This window comes from Staurois parvus, unplaced genomic scaffold (genome assembly GCF_062004578.1).
Source record: "Staurois parvus isolate SC_StPar_1 unplaced genomic scaffold, SC_StPar_1.0 ptg003512l, whole genome shotgun sequence".
Lineage (NCBI taxonomy): Eukaryota > Metazoa > Chordata > Amphibia > Anura > Ranidae > Staurois > Staurois parvus.
In genome coordinates, this window is record NW_028321308.1 from 101,201 (window position 1) to 127,839 (window position 26,639).

A 26,639-nucleotide genomic window follows, 5' to 3' on the forward strand; every position below is an offset into this window, starting at 1 on the left:
GTAGGGAAGGAGGTACAAGTGCTGGTAGGGAAGGAGGTACAAGTGCCCGGTAGGGAAGGAGGTACAAGTGCCGGTAGGGAAGGAGGTACAAGTGCCGGTAGGGAAGGAGGTACAAGTGCCCGGTAGGGAAGGAGGTACAAGTGCCCGGTAGGGAAGGAGGTACAAGTGCCCGGTAGGGAAGGAGGTATAAGTGCCCGGTAGGGAAGGAGGTATAAGTGCCCGGTAGGGAAGGAGGTATAAGTTCCGGTAGGGAAGGAGGTATAAGTGCCGGTAGGGAAGGAGGTATAAGTGCCGGTAGGGAAGGAGGTACAAGTGCCGGTAGGGAAGGAGGTACAAGTGCCGGTAGGGAAGGAGGTATAAGTGCCGGTAGGGAAGGAGGTACAAGTGCCGGTAGGGAAGGAGGTACAAGTGCCGGTAGGGAAGGAGGTACAAGTGCCGGTAGGGAAGGGGTTACAAGTGAATGTGGAAGAAACATATTATTATTATTATTATTATTATTAATAAATGTCCCCCGTGTAGTACAGGGTCATCCTCTGACTGGTGGAGTGCTGATCTTGTGTGCTGACTCTTGTCATTATCTTTTCATTTAAATTGAACTCATTTTTTTGCAACATTTAAACATGTAACATGTTAGGAACGTTGTGCTCACCCTTCAATGTTGTCCTACAAGATCATCAATTCCATCTGCTATCTGTTATCCTGTGTAATTCTTTATCCCCTCACTGACATGTCCTGTTTTATGTCATGCATTTAGGGTGCAGGCTGCCGTGGCAACCAAACATTGGCTCAAACCCCCCTCCCCCCACAACCAGAGAGACACTGACCCCCCCCCCCCTTCAACCACAAAGAGAGCCTGACATTGAACAACAGGACCCCACCCCTACCCGAGAGAGCCCTCCACTACCACCACTCCCCATACACTGGCAACACCACTCACCACCCTTGCAACAGAGAAGACACTCACCTTCACGACTCTGGAAATCACTGGGAACAGAGAAGACACTCACCTTCACGACTCTGGACATCACTGGGAACAGAGAAGACACTCACCTTCATGACTCTGGACACCACTGGGAACAAGAGTCATGTTCTGCATACCCCATCAAGCATCTCCCACCTGGTCCCCATGCTGTGTGTGTCCCTTCTTTTGGGTGGGGGCGCTGCACCCCTAAACATTTCCTAAGCCACCCTGAAACATGCTTCCCTGGGCAAATGCCTTGTCTGCCTTGTGGTAAATATGCCCCTGCATTGACCTCCTGTTCTGAGATTTCAGTTGATGTGCAGTGGGTGAAGCAGAGTAATATTAGCCCTTTTGTAGGGCGACGCTGCCCCCCTGAAAAATACCCCCTAAGGCAAATGCCTTGTGATAAATACACCCCCGCCTGAAGTCACATATTATATCCATGTGGCATTTAGGTCCTGTACCTAACACCTCCCCCCTTCCCGTGCCAAAAGCAATGCTAATATGACATGTTGTCATTGACACGGGGCAAGCTGACATATTTGTGTTGTAGTGAAATCATGGCCACCGTCTAACCTTCTATGCATGTCAAGCTGTGCACTTGTATGGATGTCACATTGGAATCTGCAGCTTTGTCTGTGCAGCCACCGCATCACACTTGTCTTTTATAGGATTTCCTCATTGGGATGGAACACGGAATTCTTCATCATCATGTGTGTAAACACAGCCAGCACACGGGTCATGTCATCAAATATCCCCATCAACCAAAAAAAAGGGTTTTACAAATGTTTCTTGTTTGTGTTGTATTTGTGCTAAGTTCGGATGGCCATACATGACACAATTATGTCGCCTCTTTTTCCGTATAGACGGCCCTAGATTGGACATTTGTCTTCCAATGTTTTTATCATCCCCTCAAGTATGTGGTGCAACCATCTTACAGATTGTATGCCAATGACAAGGTTTGCTTCTGTATTCCCTAATAATATGTGTTCTGTATTACATAGCATTGTATCCCATATGGTCACATTTCTACATCAGGTTCATAAAACACGTCCCACCGCATTAACAGCCAATTCAGGTCCAATAACGACATGTTTGTTTACAGAGATGATGTCATGAAGATGAGGTAACACTAGGGGAAAGGCTGCTGATGAGGTCATTATCATACATATGTCTGCAGAAAGCAACACCTTGTCATAAGATCAACAGCTGCCATCTGCTAATTTCACCTCTTCAAAAAAAAAGACAAAATGTTTTTCTATCAGAATACTTCTCATTGCAATCCCAAGTAAACATTTCTCTTTACCATTGTGTCATTTATAAACTACATTAATGTCACATGCAGGGGCCAAATCACCATTTGGAAACTCGGCCAGTGCCCGAGGGCCCGGGTCAGTATGGGGTCCCATGAGATGCCCCTGGTACCTTTTTCATAGTCTATTTTGGAGTTTGGCCAAGGACACAATGGCCCCATGGTCCCCTATTGCCCGGGGGCCCCATGAGTTGTCAGTTTGCCCCTGGTAACATAGTACTATATGAAATGAACATTGATGAGACAATGCCACCCACCTTTGTCACCAACCTGTGCCCATCAGTGCCACCCACCAATGCTCATCAGTGCAGCCCAGTAGTTCTGCCACTCCTTGCCCAGCAGTAGCCCCAGTCAGTGACACCAGTCAATGCCGCCTAGCAGTGCCGCCTATCCGCGCCATCTCATTAGTGCTGTCTATGAGTGCCCTTCAGTGCTGACTATCAGTGCCGCCTATCATTGCCCATAAGTGATGCCTATCAGTGCCGCATCATCAACACACATCAGTGAAGGAGAAAAATTACCAGTTTTCACAATGTTTTAATAGAAACATAGAAATGTTTCGGGGGCACTATTATTGATTATAGAGAAAACAGTTAAACACACAGTGGAGAGTACATACCACGAAAAGAAAGTTGTATTTGGGACAAAAAATGATAAAACTTCAGATGGGTACAGTTCTGCATGAACAACCAATTGTAATTGAAAGTGCGACAGCGCATAAAGCTGAAAATTGTCGGGGGCAGGAGGGGGGTAGAAGTGCCCTGTAGGCAGGAAGGGGGTAGAAGTGTCCTGTAGGCAGGAAGGGGGTAGAAGTGTCCTGTGGGCAGGAAGGGGTAGAAGTGCCCTGAAGGCAGGAAGGGAGTAGAAGTGCCCTGAAGGCAGGAAGGGGGTAGAAGTGCCTTGTAGGCAGGAAGGGGGTAGAAGTGTCCTGTAGGCAGGAAGGGGGTAGAAGTGCCCTGTAGGCAGGAAGGGGGTAGAAGTGCCCTGTAGGCAGGAAGGGGGTAGAAGTGTCCTGTAGGCAGGAAGGGGGTAGAAGTGTCCTGTAGGCAGGAAGGGGTAGAAGTGCCCTGTAGGCAGGAAGGGGGTAGAAGTGTCCTGTAGGCAGGAAGGGGGTAGAAGTGTCCTGTAGGCAGGAAGGGGTAGAAGTGCCCTGTAGGCAGGAAGGGGGTAGAAGTGTCCTGTAGGCAGGAAGGGGGTAGAAGTGTCCCTGTAGGCAGGAAGGGAGTAGAAGTGCCCTATAGGCAGGAAGGGGGTAGAAGTGCCCTGTAGGCAGGGAGGGGGTAGAAGTGACCTGTAGGCAGGAAGGGGGTAGAAGTGCCCGGTGGGCAGGGAGGGGGTAGAAGTGTCCTGTAGGCACGGAGGGGGTAGAAGTGCCCGGTAGGCAGGAAGGGGGTAGAAGTGTCCTGTAGGCAGGGAGGGGGTAGAAGTGTCTGGTAGACAGGAAGGGGGTAGAAGTGCCTTGTAGGCAGGAAGGGGGTAGAAGTGCCCGGTAGGCAGGAAGGGGGTAGAAGCTGAAAATTGTCGGGGGCAGGAGGGGGGTAGAAGTGTCCGGTGGGCAGGAAAGAGATAGAAGTGTCCTGTAGGCAGGAAGGGAGTAGAAGTGCCCGGTGGGCAGGAAGGGGGTAGAAGTGTCCTGTAGGAAGGAAGGGGGTAGAAGTGTCCTGTGGGCAGGAAGGGAGTAGAAGTGCCCTGAAGGCAGGAAGGGAGTAGAAGTGCCCTGTAGGCAGGAAGGGGGTAGAAGTGTCCTGTAGGCAGGAAGGGGGTAGAAGTGTCCTGTAGGCAGGAAGGGGGTAGAAGTGTCCTGTAGGCGGGAAGGGGGTAGAAGTGTCCTGTAGGCGGGAAGGGGGTAGAAGTGCCCTGTAGGCGGGAAGGGGGTAGAAGTGCCCTGTAGGCGGGAAGGGGGTAGAAGCGCCCGGTAGGCGGGAAGGGGTTAGAAGCGCCCAGTAGGCGGGAAGGGGGTAGAAGCGCCCTGTGGGCGGGAAGGGGGTAGAAGCGCCCTGTGGGCGGGAAGGGGGTAGAAGTGCCCTGTGGGCGGGAAGGGGGTAGAAGTGCCCTGCGGGCAGGAAGGGGGTAGAAGTGCCCGGTGGGCAGGAAGGGGGTAGAAGTGCCCTGTAGGCAGGAAGGGGGTAGAAGTGCCCTGTAGGCAGGAAGGGGGTAGAAGTGCCCGGTAGTTAGGAAGGGGGTAGAAGTGCCCGGTAGTTAGGAAGGGGGTAGAAGCGCCCTGTAGGCAGGAAGGGGGTAGAAGTGCCCGGTAGGCAGGAAGGGGGTAGAAGTGCCCGGTATCCTCTGATAATCATAGAGGCCATGAAATAATGTATCACTTTAATTCATGATACTGCAGAATGTGAAATTGTAGCCACTGAAATATCGGGGTGCCAATTGTGACCCCTAAAATGCTGTAACACGACCTACCAACCACAGACATCCACAACAAAACTACCACAAACAATTATTGACAGACTTCCGCCCCTTCTGCCATAAACAGCACCCCTACCAAAGTAACACCATCAAGTGACAGAACTGCAACTGCACTGACATCCGTGTACCCATATGAATGGCGTAGCGTGCAAATGTTATATATTGTGTACATGTGCCCCCCTTGTCATTCCCCCCCAGAAAGATCAGTCCCCCATGTAGATGTGCCCCCCTTGTCATTTCCCCCCAGCAAGATCAGTCCCCCGTGAAGATGTGCCCCCCTTGTCACTCCCTCCAGCAAGATCAGTCCCCCGTGAAGATCTGCCCCCCTTGTCATTCCCCCCCAGCAAGATCAGTCCCCCATGAAGATCTGCACCCCTTGTCATTACCCCCCCCTCACCCAAGGATCAGTACCCCGTGAAGATCTGCCCCCCATTGACGCAAACATCCCCCCTAGCAATAAGCTCAGTCTCCCTTGCTGCAAATCCCCACCCCCATGTGACTGGCACCCACGTGTAACTGCACCACCAAAACATGTTATGGCCCCCCAATATCACTGATCCCCCCACATGTGACTGTACTTGCCATGTCACCCCCCAAGCAGCTTGGCGACATCAGGATCGTCAGCAGCAGTGATCCGAGGGATGTGACTCCTGTAATATCGGGATCGTCAGCAGCAGTGATCCGAGGGATGTGACTCCTGTAATATCAGGATCGTCAGCAGCAGTGATCCGAGGGATGTGACTCCTGTAATATCAGGATCATCAGCAGCAGTGATCCGAGGGATATGATTCCTGTAATATCAGGATCGTCAGCAGCAGTGATCCGAGGGATGCGACTCCTGTAACATCAGGATCGTCAGCAGCAGTGATCCGAGGGATGCGACTCCTGTAATATCAGGATCGTCAGCAGCAGTGATCCGAGGGATGCCACTCCTGTAATATCGGGATCGTCAGCAGCAGTGATCCGAGGGATGTGACTCCTGTAACATCAGGATCGTCAGCAGCAGTGATCCGAGGGATGTGACTCCTGTAATATCGGGATCGTCAGCAGCAGTGATCCGAGGGATGCGACTCCTGTAACATCGGGATCGTCAGCAGCAGTGATCCGAGGGATGTGACTCCTGTAACATCAGGATCGTCAGCAGCAGTGATCCGAGGGATGTGACTCCTGTAATATCGGGATCGTCAGCAGCAGTGATCCGAGGGATGTGACTCCTGTAACATCGGGATAGTCAGCAGCAGTGATCCGAGGGATGTGACTCCTGTAACATCAGGATCGTCAGCAGCAGTGATCCGAGGGATGCGACTCCTGTAATTGCAATCCAGCATGAAAGGAGTTAACACTTTCTCAGAGCGAGATCGCTGATCGTCTGCTTATGCCTGAAACTGGCACATGCGCAGATACATCAAGGGGGGCAGATCCTCAGCTTCCATATCAGACTAAGGGAAAATGGCTGCTGGAGGAGGGACAGGTGGGCTACAACAAAATGGAGGAGGGAGATCTAACCCACTGCACTGTAATGTGATAACTGTGTTTCATTGATAATAGACCAGGAAAAAATTGCCACCAAAGGAGGTACAGGTGGTCTACAAGAAAATGTAGGAGGGAGATCTAATCCACTGCACTGTAATGTGATAAATGAGATATAAATGAAATTAGACCAAGGGAAAATGGCCACCAAATAAAGGACAGACAAGCTACAACATAATGGCGCCCGATTAGTCTATTAAGGATTATAATGGTATATATAGGCAGCTGTACGTCCGATGGCCAACTCCTGAGGAAGTCACGTGATGTGATGTAACATGTAGAGTGGGACAATGACGTCAAGCTGTTAAATGAGAAGATTACGAGCCGCCATCATCTTTTGCTTTTCAGGTTTTTTCCCTGTTGTTTTATTCTATTCAGCTTTTTTTGTACCAGCACCATCTAGTGTCTGCTCTCCATACTGCACCCTCTGTATAAATCTGTCTGCAGTCACTTCCTGTCTGGTGTCACTTCCTGTCTGTGTCACTTCCTGTCCTGAGAACACTTTCTTCCTCTCAGCCATTTTAGATCAGCTTCAAGAAGGTCCAACAGAATCGGTCTCCATCCTGAACACACGGCCACCATAGGGCCAGCATGGGATCTTCTCCATGTCAGAGCACACGGGTAAGTCAGGTGGATCTCCTATTCCTGGTCCCGGCTCCTGTCCCTGCTATAGACGGACCAATCATCTGTGACCGAACCTTCCTCCTCGTCATCGATGATCTGGGTGTATTATTATTATTTATTCCAGGTACTTATATAGCGCCGTCAGTTTACATCTATATTGTACATTCCCATCAGTCCCCGCCCCCGAGGAGCGTACAATCTAGGGGCCCTAACTCACATTCATACATACACATACTAGGGACAACATAGGAGACAATTCACCTCCCAGCATGTCTTTGTAGTGTGGGAGGAAACTATAGTACTTGGAGAAAACCCACAAAGGCACAGGGAGAACATGCAAACTCCAGGCAGGTGGTGCCATGGTTGGGATTTGAACCAACAACCCGAGTACTGCCAGGAGGAAGTGCTAACCACTCAGCCACTGTGCTGCCCCGTGCTATATATATCTCAGCATGTACTTCTCAGTGTTGGTTTCCTCCTCATTGCCGGCCATTAAATGGGCCTCAGAATGGCTCCGGTATTCCCTCCCAGGAAGGACATTCAGGCCGATCTCCCACCATGTTCCTCTGATGTGTCCGAGACAGAATAACAGGAGAGACACCAGGAGAACCCGCTGGGACCTGACACTCCGAGAACCAGAGTTATGGTGGAGTATAGACCCTTCCTGAGATACTCCTCCCTGGGAACGGTCATACCTCCGTACTCCTCTCCTGTACATACCCATCACTGTCATACCTCCGTACTCCTCTCCTGTACATACCCATCACTGTCATACCTCCGTACTCCTCTCCTGTACATACCCATCACTGTCATACCTCCGTACTCCTCTCCTGTACATACCCATCACTGTCATACCTCCGTACTCCTCTCTTGTACATACCCATCACTGTCATACCTCTGTACTCCTCTCCTGTACATACCCATCACTGTCATACCTCCGTACTCCTCTCCTGTACATACCGATCACTGTCATACCTCCGTACTCCTCTCCTGTACATACCCATTACTGTCATACCTCCGTACTCCTCTCCTGTACATACCCATCACTGTCATACCTCCGTACTCCTCTCCTGTACATACCCATCACTGTCATACCTCCGTACTCCTCTCCTGTACATACCCATCACTGTCATACCTCCGTACTCCTCTCCTGTACATACCCATCACTGTCATACCTCCGTACTCCTCTCCTGTACATACCCATCACTGTCATACCTCCGTACTCCTCTCCTGTACGTACCCATCACTGTCATACCCCCCACACTCCTCTCCTGTACATACCCATCACTGTCATACCTCCGTACTCCTCTCCTGTACGTACCCATCACTGTCATACCTCCGTACTCCTCTCCTGTACATACCCATCACTGTCATACCTCCGTACTCCTCTCCTGTACGTACCCATCACTGTCATACCCCCCACACTCCTCTCCTGTACATACCCATCACTGTCATACCTCCGTACTCCTCTCCTGTACGTACCCATCACTGTCATACCTCCGTACTCCTCTCCTGTACATACCCATCACTGTCATACCTCCGTACTCCTCTCCTGTACATACCCATCACTGTCATACCTCTGTACTCCTCTCCTGTACATACCCATCACTGTCATACCTCCGTACTCCTCTCTTGTACATACCCATCACTGTCATACCTCTGTACTCCTCTCCTGTACATACCCATCACTGTCATACCTCCGTACTCCTCTCCTGTACATACCGATCACTGTCATACCTCCGTACTCCTCTCCTGTACATACCCATCACTGTCATACCTCCGTACTCCTCTCCTGTACGTACCCATCACTGTCATACCCCCCACACTCCTCTCCTGTACATACCCATCACTGTCATACCTCCGTACTCCTCTCCTGTACGTACCCATCACTGTCATACCTCCGTACTCCTCTCCTGTACGTACCCATCACTGTCATACCTCCGTACTCCTCTCCTGTACGTACCCATCACTGTCATACCCCCCACACTCCTCTCCTGTACATACCCATCACTGTCATACCTCCGTACTCCTCTCCTGTACGTACCCATCACTGTCATACCTCCGTACTCCTCTCCTGTACATACCCATCACTGTCTTACCTCCACACTCCTCTCCTGTACATACCGATCACTGTCATACCCCCCCACACTCCTCTCCTGTACATACCGATCACTGTCATACCTCCGTACTCCTTTCCTGTACATACCCATCACTATCATACCTCCGTACTCCTCTCCTGTACATACCCATCACTGTCATACCTCCGTACTCCTCTCCTGTACATACCCATCACTGTCATACCTCCGTACTCCTCTCCTGTACATACCCATCACTGTCATACCTCCGTACTCCTCTCCTGTACATACCCATCACTGTCATACCTCCGTACTCCTCTCCTGTACGTACCCATCACTGTCATACCCCCCACACTCCTCTCCTGTACATACCCATCACTGTCATACCTCCGTACTCCTCTCCTGTACATACCCATCACTGTCATACCTCCACACTCCTCTCCTGTACATACCGATCACTGTCATACCCCCCACACTCCTCTCCTGTACATACCCATCACTGTCTTACCTCCACACTCCTCTCCTGTACATACCGATCACTGTCATACCCCCCCACACTCCTCTCCTGTACATACTACTCACCATCGTATCATCTGCAACTCCTCTCTTACATTTACTACCTGCAGTTATGCTCTTCTTCTTAAATTGGGGAATAACTCGATGACTTACATACTTTTCAGACCTTGTGAAATATTCTTGGCTGTTTTGAAAATAATAGACTTTAATTTGTATTTCATGATAAATCCTGCCTCATCTCTGCCTCTCTACCTGCAGCCTAACAATGAGGTGTGCATGCAGCCACTGATCTATTTCTGGCTTTTGTCTCTCAGTCATTCTAATGTTCATTTCTCCAAACGTCCTCCAGGACATCCTTCCGGAGACAGAGCTCCTCCCTCTCGGACAGGAAACACGTAAGCACAGTACTATAAAAGGCGGACCACCAGGCCTCCCTCCTGAGTTTTTAGTGTTTCCTCTGCAAGGATGGGTGCAGTCATCAAGGAACTGATTGTCGAAGCCCTGGGCCCTAGAGCTTGCTGGTGGCTCCTGGTCTGTCTTACTTCCTCCTGCCCGATGTGATCCTTTCAGGGGAAGTGGGGCTGCGCTCCTGATATTTTTCCATGCCTCAGTGGATGATGACCATCGGGTGTGTCCTGGGGGATCCAGGACATTTGATGCCTGTCATTCTCCTTCCGGGGGGGGCTCCAGCATCTGATGCACAGTGGGGCAGAGTGACTGCCAATCTGGCGTGCAGGTAGCTGCAACTTCTGGGTGCTGTCCAGGTACCAGAAGTTCCTGCTGCGGTGATGTCGTCAACGGGCGCCTGAGACTCGTGGTTCCAGTCTCCATAGCAGCACTAGCATCTGGTTAGGCAGCCAGTCTGGTGTACAGACCCAGCAGAGCCTGTGGCGCCACCACAAGAGGGATGGATGGAAGGCACTGACAGTACTCAGGCATATCCTGGTCATTCAGGCACTGGCTCCTCATTCAGGGACTCTGATCCCTCTTGCTGACCCTGGTGGGCACACTTCCTTTTCTTGCTCCCCCAGCACAGTGGTTTTGTATGAGGGGCCCTGGGCTGATTATTTTCTGTACTGTTTTTTTTCTTGCTTATTGTAGGTTAAAGTCCAGGACAAGGTGCAGAGTCAGACCCCCAAGAAGAAGTGTGCAGTTTGTGCAGCTAAATTGGGTTCAGCTTGGGAAAAACCCTTATGCTGCAATTGTGTGGCTAGCCTAATTAAGGATAAGTCATTTACAGCCTGCCATAAAGTGCTCACCTCCATTAAGGATGACATGTTGTCTACATTTCAATCCTTTAGATCCCTATTGGAAAAATGCAGCCACCACTGGATCCTTGGACCCAATCGGTGGGTTTGGAGGTAGCAGATGCATTAAAAGGGGAGGAGGACCCGGAGGAGGATCCTAGGTCCCGGGTAGATTCAGGCTCATAAGAGGAGGACGGTGATGTTTGCTCCTCCAGAGGTTCCAGGAACAAATTGCCCCTGGAAGATGTGGACAACCCCCTTAAAGCTATCTACGAAACCTTAGAGATCAAGGAGGAGGACGTTTGCCTATCTAAGCATGACCTCATGTATCAAGGTTTGTATGCTAGAAAGACTAATGTCTTTCCAGTCCATAGTTCCCTGGTTGATACCATTAGGCAGGAATGGGAAAGCCCTGAGAGGAAACCCTTTTTCTCAAGTAATCTTAAAAGGAGGTTTCCTTTTTAGGAAAACTGGTCCCAGCAATGGAACAAGGTTCAGAAATTAGACACCCCTTATCTAAAGTCTCTAAAAGGACAGACTTAACATTTGAAGATATGGGGGCTCTGAAAGACCCTATGGATAAGAGGGATGAAGTCTTACTCCACAGGGCCTGGAATTCCACTTCCATCAGCTTTAGGCCAGCTTTCTCGGCTACCTGTGTCACCAGAAATCTGGAATGCTGGCTTACACAGTCACTTCTCTCGGCAGGAACCTCCAGGCAGCAAATCCTGAAATAATTTCCTTTGCTGTTTAAAGCAGTTGGTTTCCTTGTGGATGCCTCGGCCAAGTCAGTTAAGCTAGCGGCTTGAACCTCTGCCCTAGTGAATTCAGCTAAAAGGGCATTTTGGTTAAAAACCTGGGCAGGGAACTCAGCATTCAAACTGCACCTTTGTGCCTTACCCTTTATTGGCGATAATCTTTTTGGTCCAGGTCTCGAGGAGGTTCTGGAATGTACAGCCCATAACAAGAGGACATTCCCAGAGAGTAGGAAAAGGTCCAAAATGACTCCAGATCGTTGTGCAGGTCTGATCTGCAACTACAGGAAACGTTTGGTTGAGGGTATTGCTGCCAAAGGAGGGTCAACCAGTTATTAAGTCCAAAGGTACACATACTTTTTCCTCCCTGCACTGAGAATGTTTACATGTTATGTGCAATCAAACCATGGCAACATCTAATGTTTGTGCAGTATTATGTTCAGCAGACTGTGTTCTTCTATTGTTGTGATTTAGATGACGTTCAGAGCACATTTTATGCCCAATTCATGCAAAACTCCACGTATTCCCAAGGGGTTCACATACTTTTTCTTGCAACTGTATAATGTCACAATATAGGTGCTGCCAGGGTGCCCAAATCTGTTATATCTCCCTCCCAAATATAGTACATTTCAGCCCCTCAAATAAAGTGCATTCCAGTCCCAATTTCATTAGCCAGTTTCCCCCAATTCCCTTAGCACATTGTAATTTAATTAATAAAGCTCAGCTCCCATTTCAGTAGCTGTTTCCCCCCTGTCAGGATGACCTTCCCCCCTTGCTGCCTCTCGTCCTGCCGCGGCTTTTTGAAGCCGAACCACGCAGGACAAGAGGTGTGGCTCCTCTCACCTCCGCCACTATCTTCTCCCCATCCTGCGAGGCATTAGGGGAAAAGATAGTGAGGTTCACACCTGTCTGCGGAGAGGTTCTGGACCGCGGTGTCAGAATGATGCCGCACGGTCCCGACATCTGCACTGCATGCACAGGGAGTTCCCGCTCTTCCGGATGCCACCGGACAAAGGCTGCGCTCCGTGTCCAGGGGGGCGTGCCTCTTTGCCGAGCAACGAGGCTCACTGCCCACGGCCCGCCCGCCATTGCCAGGACGACCAAGAAGCGTCCTGCATCGGTTTAAGAGACCGATGACAGGCTCTTCCCGGTCATCCATTTCACTGCCAAGCCACCGAGGGATCCCAGATGAGATGGGACTCTTGTGGCCACTCTGCATACACCCCCCCAACGGATAAGGGGAGCTGCCACTCTGCACACCCCAAAGCTAAGGGGGAGAACCATGCCAGCTGCCCACCGCAAGCCTCAGAGAAGGGGGAGACCTCCACCAGCTGCCACTCTGCAAGCCCCAAGGATAGGGGGAGAACTACACCAGCTGCCTTCTGCAGGCATCTAGGACTCGGGGGGATTATTACCATGGACTATGCCACGCATACTCTGGTTTCAGGGCAAGTACTTGATGTCATACTGCCTTGCTCCCCTGTGGACCCGGGCACCCCTGTCGGATCTGTGAGTGAATGCTCCCCTGTTTTCCCTGAACTGTTCTTGTACTCCCTCTCCACCTCCCTGTTTGGATTACAAACTGCTGTAGAGATTTTAACTTTGCCCCTGGGGCTGGACTACAATTATTTTGGGTCCTCTCCTTGTTATTTCCCATACTGGGCACTGCCACCCCCTTTCAATCCCCCATTGAGTGACTGCCATTTGTATTAATAAAGCTTTGTGTGTTTGCCATCCACCTTGCGTGTTCTGTCCTGCCTACCCTCCGTCACAATATACCTTCCTGTTTCCTCTGCATATTACAGTGTCATGCCACCACTTATGTATGGGGCACTGTTAAACTGCATCTACCCCAGTCCATCCGTATCTTACCGAAACTTAGAGTGGTATGGGGCTTCCTAACTTTGCTAAATGTTTCCAAGTTGCACATCTTGCTCAACTCCCTAAATATCATGCAGTAAAAGTGACCCCCTCCTATGGGTCACTATAGAATCAGTAGATTGTATCCCCTCATCAGTTGCAAATTTACTATGGCTACACCCAAGAGACCGTCGCTCACTCCAACACCCAATTACTAAACACTACCCATCTATCTGGGACAGTCTAAAGTTCTGATACACCTTACAGTCACCCCATAACCCACTCATGGCATACCTCCTCAATCCAGGCTTTTATCCGGCATGGATGCCTCCATCTTCTTTTCATGCTTGTCCTAGAGCTAGTCTAGTTCAACACCAGACTCCTTTATACCCTTCCAAACCCTATGTGACTCCAACAAAATCTCTACCTCTGAAATGTTTAGATATCTTCAGATCAAACACTTGTATTGCTCCCACTTACACATGAACACCTCTGTCCTAGACATGGCTAGGTTTGGACACATATGTAAATGTGACCCCCATGCCAGACTTTTGATTTCCACCTTATATGCACAGTTACCAGCTCCACCACCTTACACTTCATACCATATACATCCAAGTGGGAATGGGATTTAAATCTTCATTTGAAAACGATTGGGCAGACATATGGTCTGCTGCAAAATCCTCCTCCCAAAATATAGTTGCTATGGAGACTAACCACAGCACTCTCATGCACTGGTACCTGGTCCCTGCCCGGATCGCTGAATTCATCCCTAATCCCTGACTTGTTTATGTGGCTGCTCTGAGGCAGGTATCCACATTTGGTGGACCTGCCCAGTTGAAACGTATTGGTGCAAAATATTCCATATGCCTACAGTTCTTTATGAAGAAGTTACAGTATATATATCCATCCGGCCACTGCCTCATTTAATAACAAGCCCCAAGAAGTATACCTTATGATGTGTCTCCAAGCTATGGATGGAAGGAAAGGGATCACCCCACCGGCAAGTGAGAAGAGGGGAGCATGAGTCAGAGCGATTCCAGTGTCAGCCAATACAAGTAAAGGGATGGATGCAGTGTGACCAAGCCCTAGTGGGCGGGGTGAAAGGCATCAGAGGGCGTGGCTAGAATGGCAGCTGAGGCCATTCCTCAACACTGGACTGGGGTCGGTTGACCAGCGTCCATTCCTTTACTTGCATAAGGCCCAAGAAGTGACACACTGGCAATTCAAACTACTCCTGTAGGTCACCACCACGGCTTAGCAAACCATAGCGAAGGCCTGGAAATCCCCCCACCTCAATACCACTGAAACTAAGAATAGTGTCACTCGAGCCACGATACATGTCAAAGTAGAAGCCGTCCTATTAGACAGAGTGCATAAAAATGAACAACTATGGCAACCATGGGTTGACCATTTCCTACCCTCAAACTCTGATGAAACCTTACTCTCTTTGTAGTCCTGAGTCCATTAGGTAACCCACTACTCAGTTGCTACTCTATACAGGCACACACCTTCCCCCCTGGGGACCTCCTCTCCTCCCCCCTTATCTGTACCCCTTTCTTCACTACTCTTGCTCTTATCTCTCCATTGCTCTCTTCCTTTTCACCTTTCCTCTCATTAGCTCTTTATCCCTTATGGGGTTTTCCCAATTGGGGGAACCTACACTATCAGTTTGAATTTTCAGTGAGGCGGACAGGTCACCCACTCGTCTGCCACTGATATCTGCATACAGGTTGAAGTACTAAATCTATACTCCCACTGTGAGAGTACCAGAAATGATGTTATAGAGTATATAACATGTTTCAGTCCCTACATTCACTCCTCCCTTGATACTATAGCACTGTTATCTCTTGCTGAAGTTAAAGCAGAGCTCCACCCAAAAGGGGAAGTCCTGCTTTAACTAGTTGATGACCGCAGGTAGCCAAATGACAGCTGCACTGCAGCCGGCCAGTTCTGGGAGGCCGTCATATGATGTCCTCCCAGAACGCGCTCTCCTGCATGCCCCTGGCGATCTCTGTGATTGCTGTGTCCTTTGACACTGGTCACCGGGAAATGTAATTGCCGGTTCTTGACTGCACTTTCCTCACGCTGTCAGAGCATGAGGAACGTACTGCGGACAGTTGTCAGAGGAGGGATTGGCACCAATCATCAGGACACTGATGATCAGTGCCCGGAGGATCGGTGCCCAACAGCGCCACCCACCAGTTCTGCCCACAAGTGCCCAGCAGTGCCACGCACCTTTGCCCAGCAGTGTCTCAGTCAGTGCCCAGCAGTGCTGCCAGTAAGAGCCCACCAGTGACACCCAGCAGTGCTTCCAGTCAGTGCCCAGCAGTTCTGCCAGTCAGTGCCAGCAGTGCTGCCTATCAGTGCCTACTATCAGTGCCAGCTCATCAGTGTCACCTATCAGTGCCGTCTCATTAGTGCCGCCCATCAGTGCTGCCTATCAGTGCCCATCAGTGCCGCCTATCAGTGCAGCCTCATCAACGCACATCAGTGAAGGAGAAAAATTACCTGTTTGCAAACTTTTATAATAGAAACAAAGAAACTTTTTTTTTCAAGTTTTTTTTACTCTTTTTTTATTTATAGCGCAAAAAATAAAACACTCAGCGGGGAGTAAATACCACCAAAAGAAAGCTCCATTTGTGTCAAAAAAATTATAAAAATTTCATATGAGTGCAATGTTGCATGAACGCGCAATTGTCATTTAAACTGCTACAATGCTGAAAGCTGAAAATTGGCCTGGTAAGGAAGGGGGTATAAGTGCCTGGTAGGCAAGTGATTAAGGACCCCACTGGCACCTTTTGGGAGGATAATCGAAATTGACAGGTACCCGCTCCCACTTCTGCTGCAATCATCTAGGTGATCAGACGCGGAAGTTGTCCTCCCCCCTCCCTCCCTGTAGTCTTCTGGGACACATGAAAGGTCCTAGAAGATTACAGGACCATTCACAAAGCACAGAGATACTCGCACATGCTCAGTGGGCACCCGGATGTGAAGCCGCAAGCTGTCACAGCTGGGTGCCCACACTGAAGATGCCGGCACTGGAAACACAGGGCGGCCAGTGAAACGGGCTGCGGAGAGGACACCACGAGATCGAGGGACAGGTAAGATCTGTCTTTTAAAAGTCAGCAGCTACTGTTTTTGCAGCTGATGACTTTTATTTTTTTTTATTTTCACTGGAACTCCACTTTAATGTATGAAGATATTATTTGTACTGTACAAATTACAACCTGTATGTTACCTCTAAGGGTTGTACCCCTTCTGACTTACTGTTGGTGAGTCCTGCAATCACATTGTTATCAGCTCCTTGTAAAACTATTATCTCTTTCCAATAAAATCTATGAACAAGAGAAGATATGGACCCCACAATTCCTCTATATACTCCACAATTCTCCCATGTGGACACCTCGTAAGTGGTTCTCCAGTATAGACTCCCAGTTTGGGGAACTCATTTAGAAGCCGTCAGCTAGAATCACACTCACTACTCTACAGTATGGTGAAGACCAAGGAGGCCTAGCAATACCAAATGTTAGACTTTATTTTATAGCTGCCCAACTTCAACATCTTACCAGGTGGGACTTAGTAGACACATTAGATCCCATCCATCGATTGCTACTTCCATCAGATACAGATTTCACATCACTCTCACACTTGTTAATGGGCTTCAGATGGCACCAGTGGGAAAGGCATGATCTCTCATCTATTTATTCCAGTCTTTTGACTCTTACCGAAGACTTATAGAAAGAAATGGGAAACAGAGAAGATAAGAGAGAGTGGTGGGAGGTGATTGTGACCTCCATACCTCTCATCTCTCTGTCCTCTTCACAGAAACTCAGTCATTTCTTTTGCATAGATCTTTCAGGACTCCAGCTCAATTGTTCAGCTAGGACAGGAGGGATTTCCCCTTATGACCCCAATTGTAGCGGTGATGTCGGGGATTTGATACATGTTTTGGAGATGTCCAAAATTATTCAAAAAGTGGAACGATAGGACCATTATTGTAATGTTGGTGTTCAATATTCCTCGGGTGTGCCTCTTGGTCTCGATAGAGGAGGAATTATTTACACCTCCTCCTATTACAAGTCATAGAGCAATAGTGAGGCTTCTTGACCACAAAAAATATCCCAATCTTGGCTATCATCTCAAACTCCCAGCAGACAACAGTGAATTGAGCAGGTGATCTCCACATTAACATGTGAAAAACTAACGTATCAACATTGTAATTCCCCCAGGAGATGTATGTCTGGCAGAACTGGCTGGATACTCCTTGCTCACTCCTAGTTAGTTCTTCATAGGCTTTTAAAATCTTATCTCTTATAGCCCCATAAAAGGAGAACGGCCAGTTGTATCCTACTGAATGGTGACTACATTGGAGACCCATACTTGGGGTATGATCCTGTAGACACGGGCCTCATTGATTGGTGTCAGCTATCTATGTATGGGGGGGGGGGGAGTTACTTGCCGTGTACAGCTGAATTGTTCTAGGTTGTTTCTTCTTTTCTCTGTTCATTTGTTTATAAAAGGTAAAAGTGACACCATAGACAAAGCAAGTTATTGTTCTGTATGATCTGTAACAGTGCCACAACTGCCTATACGTGAGAATGTATGACTCCATTGTCTGGGCTGAATGTTGGGAATACTGTGCACACTTATAAACATTCTTAATAAAATCTATTTGATGAAAAAAAATACTGTAGATAATGCTGTACATATTCTTTCTATTCATAAGATATATTTAGTAATGAACATTAAAAATAGAAAGCAACTTTATGTAGCCCTTTATATAGAATTCTATCTTTTTTTCTTTCTCTACAGGTGGATGGATGAACCAAGTTTTCGGTCATGTTGATCTTCATGAATACAGCTGAGTCACATGGAAAACAAGACATATGTTTGTCTTAATTGACTGAAAGTCTTTACTGCAGTTCACTGGAGGATTCACACGGGATACAAGTCATATCTGTGTTCTAAAAGTCATGGTTTGGATCCTCTTCCACATTGATCCAGCGGGAGAAAAGTCCAACCCAAGTATACATAAGAGGAGTCATTTCAAACTACTTCTTGTTTGGAGATTTTACAATGGAGAGAAAATATATCACACATCAAAAGGTTCACAATGGAGGGAAGTCATATAATTATTCTGACTGTGACAAACCTTTTACACACAAGAGCGAGCTTACAGTACACCAAAGAGTTAATACTGGAGAGAAGCCATATCAGTGTTCTGAATGTGATAAAGCTTTTACACAGAAGTCACATCTTATCAGACACCAGAGGATTCACACTGGAGAGAAGTCATATCAGTGTTCTGAATGTGATAAAGCTTTTACACAGAAGTCACATCTTATCACACACAAGAGGATTCACACTGGAGAGAAGTCATATCAGTGTTCTGAATGTGATAAAGCTTTTACAGTGAAGTCAAATCTTATCTCACACCTGAGGATTCACACTGGAGAGAAGTCATATCAGTGTTCTGGATGTGATAAAGCTTTTACACGGAAGTCACATCTTATCACACACCAGATTGTTCACACTGGAGAGAAGTCATATCAGTGTTCTGAATGCGATAAAGCTTTTACACAGAAGTCACATCTTATCACACACCAGATTGTTCACACTGGAGAGAAGTCATATCAGTGTTCTGAATGTGATAAAGCTTTTACACAGAAGTCACATCTTATCACACACCAGAGGATTCACACTGGAGAGAAGTCATATCAGTGTTCTGAATGTGATAAAGCTTTTACTCAAAAGTCACATCTTATCACACACAAGATTGTTCACACTGGAGAGAAGCCATATCAGTGTTCTGAATGTGATAAAGCTTTTACACGGAAGTCACATCTTATCAGACACCAGAGGATTCACACTGGAGAGAAGTCATATCAGTGTTCTGAATGTGATAAAGCTTTTACTCAAAAGTCACATCTTATCACACACGAGATTTTTCACACTGGAGAGAAGCCATATCAGTGTTCTGAATGTGATAAAGCTTTTACACATAAGTCAAGTCTTATCACACACCAGAGGATTCACACTGGAGAGAAGTCATATCAGTGTTCTGAATGTGATAAAGCTTTTACTCAGAAGTCAAATCTTCTCAAACACCAGATTGTTCACACTGGAGAGACGCCATATCAGTGTTCTGAATGTGATAAAGCTTTTACATTGAAGTCAAATCTTATCAGACACCAGAGGATTCACACTGGAGAGAAGCCAAATCAGTGTTCTGAATGTGATAAAGCTTTTACACAGAAGTCAGATCTTATCATACACCAGAGGATTCACACTGGAGAGAAGCCATATCAGTGTTCTGAATGTGATAAAGCTTTTACAGTGAAGTCAAGTCTTATCAAACACCAGAGGATTCACACTGGAGAGATATATCAGTGTTCTGAATGTGATAAAGCTTTTACAGTGAAGTCAAGTCTTATCACACACCAGAGTGTTCACACTGGAGAGATATATCAGTGTTCTGAATGTGATAAATCTTTTACACGGAAGTCAGATCTTATCACACACCAGAGGATTCACACTGGAGAGATATATCAGTGTTCTGAATGTGATAAAGCTTTTACAGTGAAGTCATATTTTATCAGACACCAGAGGATTCACACTGGAGAGAAGTCATATCAGTGTTCTGAATGTGATAAAGCTTTTACACAGAAGTCAGATCTTATCAGACACCAGAGGATTCACACTGGAGAGAAGTCCTATCAGTGTTCTGAATGTGATAAAGCTTTTACACAGAAGTCAAATCTTATCACACACCAGAGGATTCACACTGGAGAGAAGTCATATCAGTGTTCTGAATGTGATAAAGCTTTTACAGTGAAGTCAGATCTTATCACACACCAGAGGATTCACACTGGAGAGAAGTCATATCAGTGTTCTGAATGTGATAAAGCTTTTACAGAGAAGTCAGATCTTATCACACACCAGAGGATTCACACTGGAGAGAAGTCCTATCAGTGTTCTGAATGTGATAAAGCTTTTACACAGAAGTCAAATCTTATCACACACCAGAGGAGTCACACTGGAGAGAAGTCATATCCGTGTTCTGAATGTGATAAAGCTTTTACACAGAAGTCAAATCTTATCACACACCAGATGATTCACACTGGAGAGAAGTCATATCAGTGTTCTGAATGTGATAAAGCTTTTACTCAGAATTCACATCTTATCACACACCAGATTGTTCACACTGGAGAGAAGCCATATCAGTGTTCTGAATGTGATAAAGCTTTTACACGGAAGTCAGATCTTATCACACACCAGAGGATTCACACTGGAGAGAAGTCATTTTAATGCTCTCAATGTGACAAAACTTTTACAGTTAATGCCGGTCTAATCTATCACCGGAGGATTCACAAATTTCAGCATAGATTAAATTCTGGAAGAAAAGAGATATTAAAGAACTTTCAGGTGTCACAAGCTAGTTCCACATCCCCAATGTCATCCCACAAGTTAGAGAAGAAGGGAGAAGATAAAATGTTACCTTAAAAGAAACAAACTAAAATCTGAGCAAACTGGAATGTAATGATTGGATGAACTGAGTTTAGTGCTTATGTCCATCAATACACAACTACAAGGGATTTGAATATTTTATCTTTTGACATTTTTTTTAAGATAAGCATCAATAACTGAACAGCTTCCCTCATGATTCTCATCTTTATCTTTTTTATGGAGCTTTGAATGAACATGCAATGCATTTTCATGATTCACCAACTGAGTTGTGTTTCCAAGCATTTTCTTCATTTCTGGATCCTGAGGTAATACATGACCAGCACTGCCTCAGTACCAGAGACTAGGATGGAGTCTATTGTCATCTTACCAAGTCTCTGAAGCCTCAGTGGGAGAGTCCATTCCAGGTTCTTCTGACTATTGATACATGATCAGCCAGCCTTGAGGTCTCCAGCTAAGCCCACCTTGTCCACTCCTCCCAATACATGTTCCATCTCCTCTCCCATTATCAATGCCTTCTTTCCACATTTCATCTCCTCTCATTATTATTATTATACAGGATTTATATAGCGCCAACAGTTTGCTCAGCGCTTTGCAATATAACGGGAGACAATACAGCAACAATAAAGTTAAATACAAGAGGGATAGGAGGGCCCTGCTCCTTGGAGCTTACAATCTAGGAGGGAGGGGCTAGTGGTACAAAAGGTAGTAACTGTGGGGGATGGACTGGTTGGAAGAGTAGAAGATTCCATTATTAGCTGAGGGCAGAATAGGCTTCCCTAAAGAGAGAGGTTTTCAGAGATCGCCTAAAAGTGAGCAGAGTAGGCGATAGTCTGATAAATTGGGGTAGAGCATTCCAGAGGATGGGGGAAGCTCTGGAGAAGTCCTGGAGATGAGCATGGGAGGAGACAAGGGAGCTAGAGAGCAGGAGGTCATGCGAGGAGTGGAGAGTACGGTTTGGGTGATATTTGGAGACAATATTGGTGATGTAATTTGAGGCGGAGTTATAAATGACTTTATATGTTATTGTTAATGTTTTGAATTTTATCTGTTGGGCAATGGGAAGCCAGTGGAGGGATTGGCAGAGAGGGGTGGAGGACACTGAATGGAGGCCAGTGGGGGGATTGACAGAGAGGGGTGGAGGACACTGAGTGAAGGCCAGTGGAGGGATTGGCAGCGAGGGGTGGCTGATACAGAATGGTTAGTAAGGTGGATGAGTCTGGCAGCAGCATTCATGATAGACTGAAGAGGGGATAGCCTGCAATGTGGTCTGCCAATGAGGAGGGAGTTACAATAGTCAAGGCAAAATATAACAAGGGAGTGAATAAGTTGCTTAGTGGTTTCCGAGGTTAGGAACGGCCATATCTTGGAACTGTTGTGGAGGTGAAGTCTGCAAGATTTGGACAGTGGATTTGGGACTGAAAAGACAGATGGGAGTCTAGGATTACACCTAGTACCCTGGCATGAGGGGAGGGACTCATGATTTTGTTATTGATCTTGATGGAGAAGTCGGGGGAGGGGGCACAGGCTGGATGGAATACTAACAGCTCAGTTTTGGAAAGATTGAGTTTGAGGAGGTGGAGTGACATCCATACCGATATGTCACTTAGTAGGTTAGTAATGTGAGAGGAGACTGAAGAGATGAGGGGTAGAAAGATAGTTTTGTGTGTCATTAGCATAGAGGTGGTACTTAAAGCCATGGGAGTTTATCAAGTGACCAAGGGAGGAGGTGTAGATGGAGAAGAGTAGGGGTCCAAGGACAGAACCTTGAGGAACCCCTACAGAAATAGGGAGAGGAGAGGAGGAGGCAGAGTTATAGGTAACTCTGATGGAGCGCTGCGATAGGTAGGAGGAGAACCAGAACAGAGCAGAGTCTTGGAGGCCAAAAGAGTTGAGGTTTTTGAGGAGGAGGGGATGGTCAACTGTATCAAAAGCTGCAGAGAGGTCAAGCAGTAAGAGTACTGAGTAGTGGCCATTGGTTGGGATGAGTATGGAGTAGTGGCCATTGGTTGGGATGAGTATGGAGTAGTGGCCATTGGTTGGGATGAGTATGGAGCAGTGGCCATTGGTTGGGATGAGTACGGAGCAGTGGCCATTGGTTGGGATGAGTACGGAGCAGTGGCCATTGGTTGGGATGAGTACGGAGCAGTGGCCATTGGTTGGGATGAGTACGGAGCAGTGGCCATTGGTTGGGATGAGTACGGAGCAGTGGCCATTGGTTGGGATGAGTACGGAGCAGTGGCCATTGGTTGGGATGAGTACGGAGCAGTGGCCATTGGTTGGGATGAGTACGGAGTAGTGGCCATTGGTTGGGATGAGTACGGAGTAGTGACCATTGGTTGGGATGAGTACGGAGTAGTAGCCATTGGTTGGGATGGGTACGGAGTAGTGGCCATTGGTTGGGATGAGTACGGAGCAGTGACCATTGGTTGGGATGAGTACGGAGTAGTGGCCATTGGTTGGGATGAGTACGGAGTAGTGGCCATTGGTTTTAGCAGTTCGTAGATCATTAGTGAGTTTTAGTAGGGCAGTGTCAGTGGAGTGTAGTGAGGAATGCCAGACTGTAAAGGGTCAAGAAGGTTGTTGTCAGTGAGGGAGGAGCTCAGGCGATTGTAGACTAAGAGTTCTAGGAGTTTAGAGGTAAATGGCAGCAGGGAGATGGGTCTTAAGTTGTTTAGGTTGGTGGGGTCCAGCGAGAGCTTTTTATATTCAAATAGTTTTTATTAAAGTTTAAACATACATAAGTAATATTAGATAGTCGAACATTTTGGTTCACGTCGAGAATAACATTATATGAAAAATATTGACAAACGGAAAGTGAAGATTCCCCACCAAGTGGCCGGGGAACTTGTATTTCTGTAATTCAGTTACATGAGAGGTATGCTCCGTATGTTGTGAACCATTCTAAGAAACTAGTGGGGCATAAGAGTGGGGAGAACATGAGGGTAGTGGAGGAACAGGGAAGGAAGTGGGAGGAAGGGAGGGTAAGCACCAATTCAGTATGGGCAGAGAGTATTGTATTCCTTTCGAATAGTAGTCATTTTATTGAGCAACTGGGATTATTTAACCATCGTGACCAATGGGTTTTAAATTTATGGTAGGAGGAATTATAAAGTGCGGTTCTTCTTTCCATCTCGCATTGGAGATTGAGTTCGGAAATGAGGCGGGATAATAAAGGGGTTGTGGTGGATCTCCATAGTTTGGTAACGTTAATTTTTGCAACTGCTAGAATGTGGATGATAATAGTGCGTACCTTTACAGGGAATATGTCTATTCCGACGTGGAGAAGAGCTAGGGCGGGATTTGGAGTAATTGAAGTTCCTGTGAGTGATGAGATGATCTGGAAAACCTTGTTCCAATAAGATTTAAGGGATTTACAGTCCCAAAGTATGTGAAGGAGAGATCCCTTTTCTCCACAGTGTCTCCAGCAGAGTTGTGAATGTTGAGGGTAAAATTGGGATAATTTAGTTGGTGTCAGATACCATTGGTGCAGGATTTTCAGGTAAGTCTCCCAATGGGAGCTACATTTAGAAGCTTTAAAGGTGATAGTGAATGTTTTTTCCCAAGTGTTTAGAGTGATTGGTTGGGAGAGATTCTTTTCCCAATTGAGTAAGGAAGAATTGTGTGTAGTGAACTGTATTTCGGTTATGAGTGAATAGAAAGTCGAGATTCCTTTCTTAGGGTATTGTGTCTTTTGGAAGAATTGTCGTGCAGTTGCAGGAATTTCTATTTCAAGTGGTATTTGTGTTTTGTGAAGAGAGTGGGTTATTCGTATATAGGTATATTGTTCTTTGTCGGGAAGATGAAATTTCTTTTGGAGGACGGAGAATGAGTCTAGTTTGTGTTTTGTGTAGAGATCTTGGATATGGATTATACCAAGGCTGCTCCATGTTGATATGTTTAAGTGAGGAGTGAGGAAGTGTAGAGATGAAAAGGGGGTGGGAATTTTCACATTACTCTTGTTTGCTTGATTGTGGGCTGAAAAGTCAAACCAAGCATTTAAAGAAGCCTGGATACATGGGTGTGTTTGTAGATTTTTAGGTAGGGCTGTTCTGGGTATGTACAGTATGTCTGTTATCGTGTGTGGTGAGCATAAGGAGTTTTCTAATTTGGTCCAGATCTTCTCGTCGGTTGGGTGCCACCAAAAGAAAAGTTGGTCCAAGAGGACTGCTTGGTAATATGATTTTAGGTGGGGGAGACCTGTCCCACCTCTGGAGGGTGGGCGTAATAATAAGTTCGTGGAACATCTGGGTCTTTTATAATTCCATAAAAATTTATTTAGCGTAGCTTGAACTCTAGAGAAGAAGGTATGAGGGACTGGTATAGGAAGCGTCCGAAAAATATATAGTATTTTAGGTAATATACACATTTTCATGGTTGCTACTCTTTTTAAAGTTGATAGTGTGGTTGTGCGTAGATTTTTTATTTCTTGGGGGATGGTTTCCAATAATGATATGTAATTAGTTGCGTAAAGTTGGCTAGTGATTGCGGTAAGTTTGATCCCTAGATAGGGTATGCTATGTGATTCCCAAGTAAAGGGGAAATGTTTGGAAATTAGAGTTTTAGTATCAATAGGTGTATGCAGGTTGAGTATAGATGATTTGGGTTCATTGAGTTTGTAATACGAAACATCCGCATAACTACTGATATGTGTACGTATCGAATGAATTGATTTATAGGGGTTTGTAATCATAAGAATAATATCATCTGCGAAGAGACTAAGTTTGTGCTCATGTTGATACATTTTAATTCCCGTAAAGTTTGATTCATTTCTAAGATTGGTTGCTAATGGCTCGATGAGTAAGGCAAAAATTATGGGGGATAGCGGGCATCCCTGTCTGGTACCATTCGTTATACAGAAAGGTTGTGAAAGTGTGCCGTTGGTCAGTACTCTGGCGGTGGGCTTGGAGTAAAGGGATAGTATTGCTGAAAGCATCCAGTCTGCTATTCCAAATTTTTGTAATGTAAGGTTCATGAATTGCCAATGAATTCGATCGAATGCTTTTTCCGCATCTAAAGACAGGAGAAGGGAGGGTTGTTTTTTGGTCTCGAGGTGATGTAGTATGGATATAATTCATCTTGTAGCGTCTGGGGCCTGTCTACCGGGTATAAATCCCACTTGATCTGGGTGGACTAATGTAGGTAGATATGGGAGTAGTCTTAGGGCGATTATTTTGGCATATATTTTTATGTCTGTATTGAGTAATGAAATCGGTCTATAGTTTTGTACTAATTGGGGATCTTTGCCCGGTTTTGGGATGGTGGTGATTATGGACTGTAGCATGTCCGGGGGAAATTCCCCACAGGTTGCGACATGATTATATAAGGTCGCTAGGTGGGAAGTAAGATTGGGTGCTAGTGATTTGTAAAATTCGTTAATAAAGCCATCGTTTCCTGGTGATTTGTTTAAGGGGAGAGTATTTATAGTTTTTTTAATCTCTAAGGGTGTTATCGGTGTAGAGAGAGATTCTAGTTGATGAGGAGTGATACAAGGAAGATTTGTGTTCTGTAGAAAGTTTCCAATGGAGAGAGTTGTTGGTTGGATTGTGTTTGGGTCATCCTTTATATTATACAGATCTTGGTAGTATGTCGCAAACGCATTAGCTATGTCTTGTGGGTTTGTTAATATGGTGCGAGTGTTAGGGTGTTGAATTGTGGAGATTTTAGCTTTAAGTCGTTTTTGTTTGACAATTTTGGCAAGGAGTGAGTTTGCTTTATTTCCTAGTGCGTAAAATTTGTTTTTTGTTTTTTGAAGATTGTTATCATAATTGTGGAGTAGGATGGTTCGTAGTTTGTTTCTGTCTAGGGATAGGGCCGCGGACGTGGAAGGATTTGGGTTCTTTTTGTTTATCTCTTCATGTGCGTGGATGGAGG

The 26,639-nt window shown here is 46.6% G+C and overlaps 1 protein-coding gene across 1 annotated transcript; it reads left to right on the top strand.

Moving 5' to 3' along the window:
- Positions 1-18,168: 18,168 nt before the first annotated feature.
- On the top strand, positions 18,169-21,026 carry LOC149427761 (uncharacterized). Its single transcript, XM_089667694.1, has one exon. It carries the CDS (start codon positions 18,378-18,380, stop codon positions 20,607-20,609), a length of 2,232 nt encoding a protein of 743 aa, XP_089523820.1. The 5' UTR covers positions 18,169-18,377; the 3' UTR covers positions 20,610-21,026.
- The last annotated feature ends 5,613 nt before the right edge of the window (positions 21,027-26,639 follow it).

Excerpts from the sequence above, each read along its gene's own strand:
- LOC149427761 (XM_089667694.1), top strand. The coding sequence starts at position 18,378 with ATGGAGAGAAAATATATCACACATCAAAAGGTTCACAATGGAGGGAAG.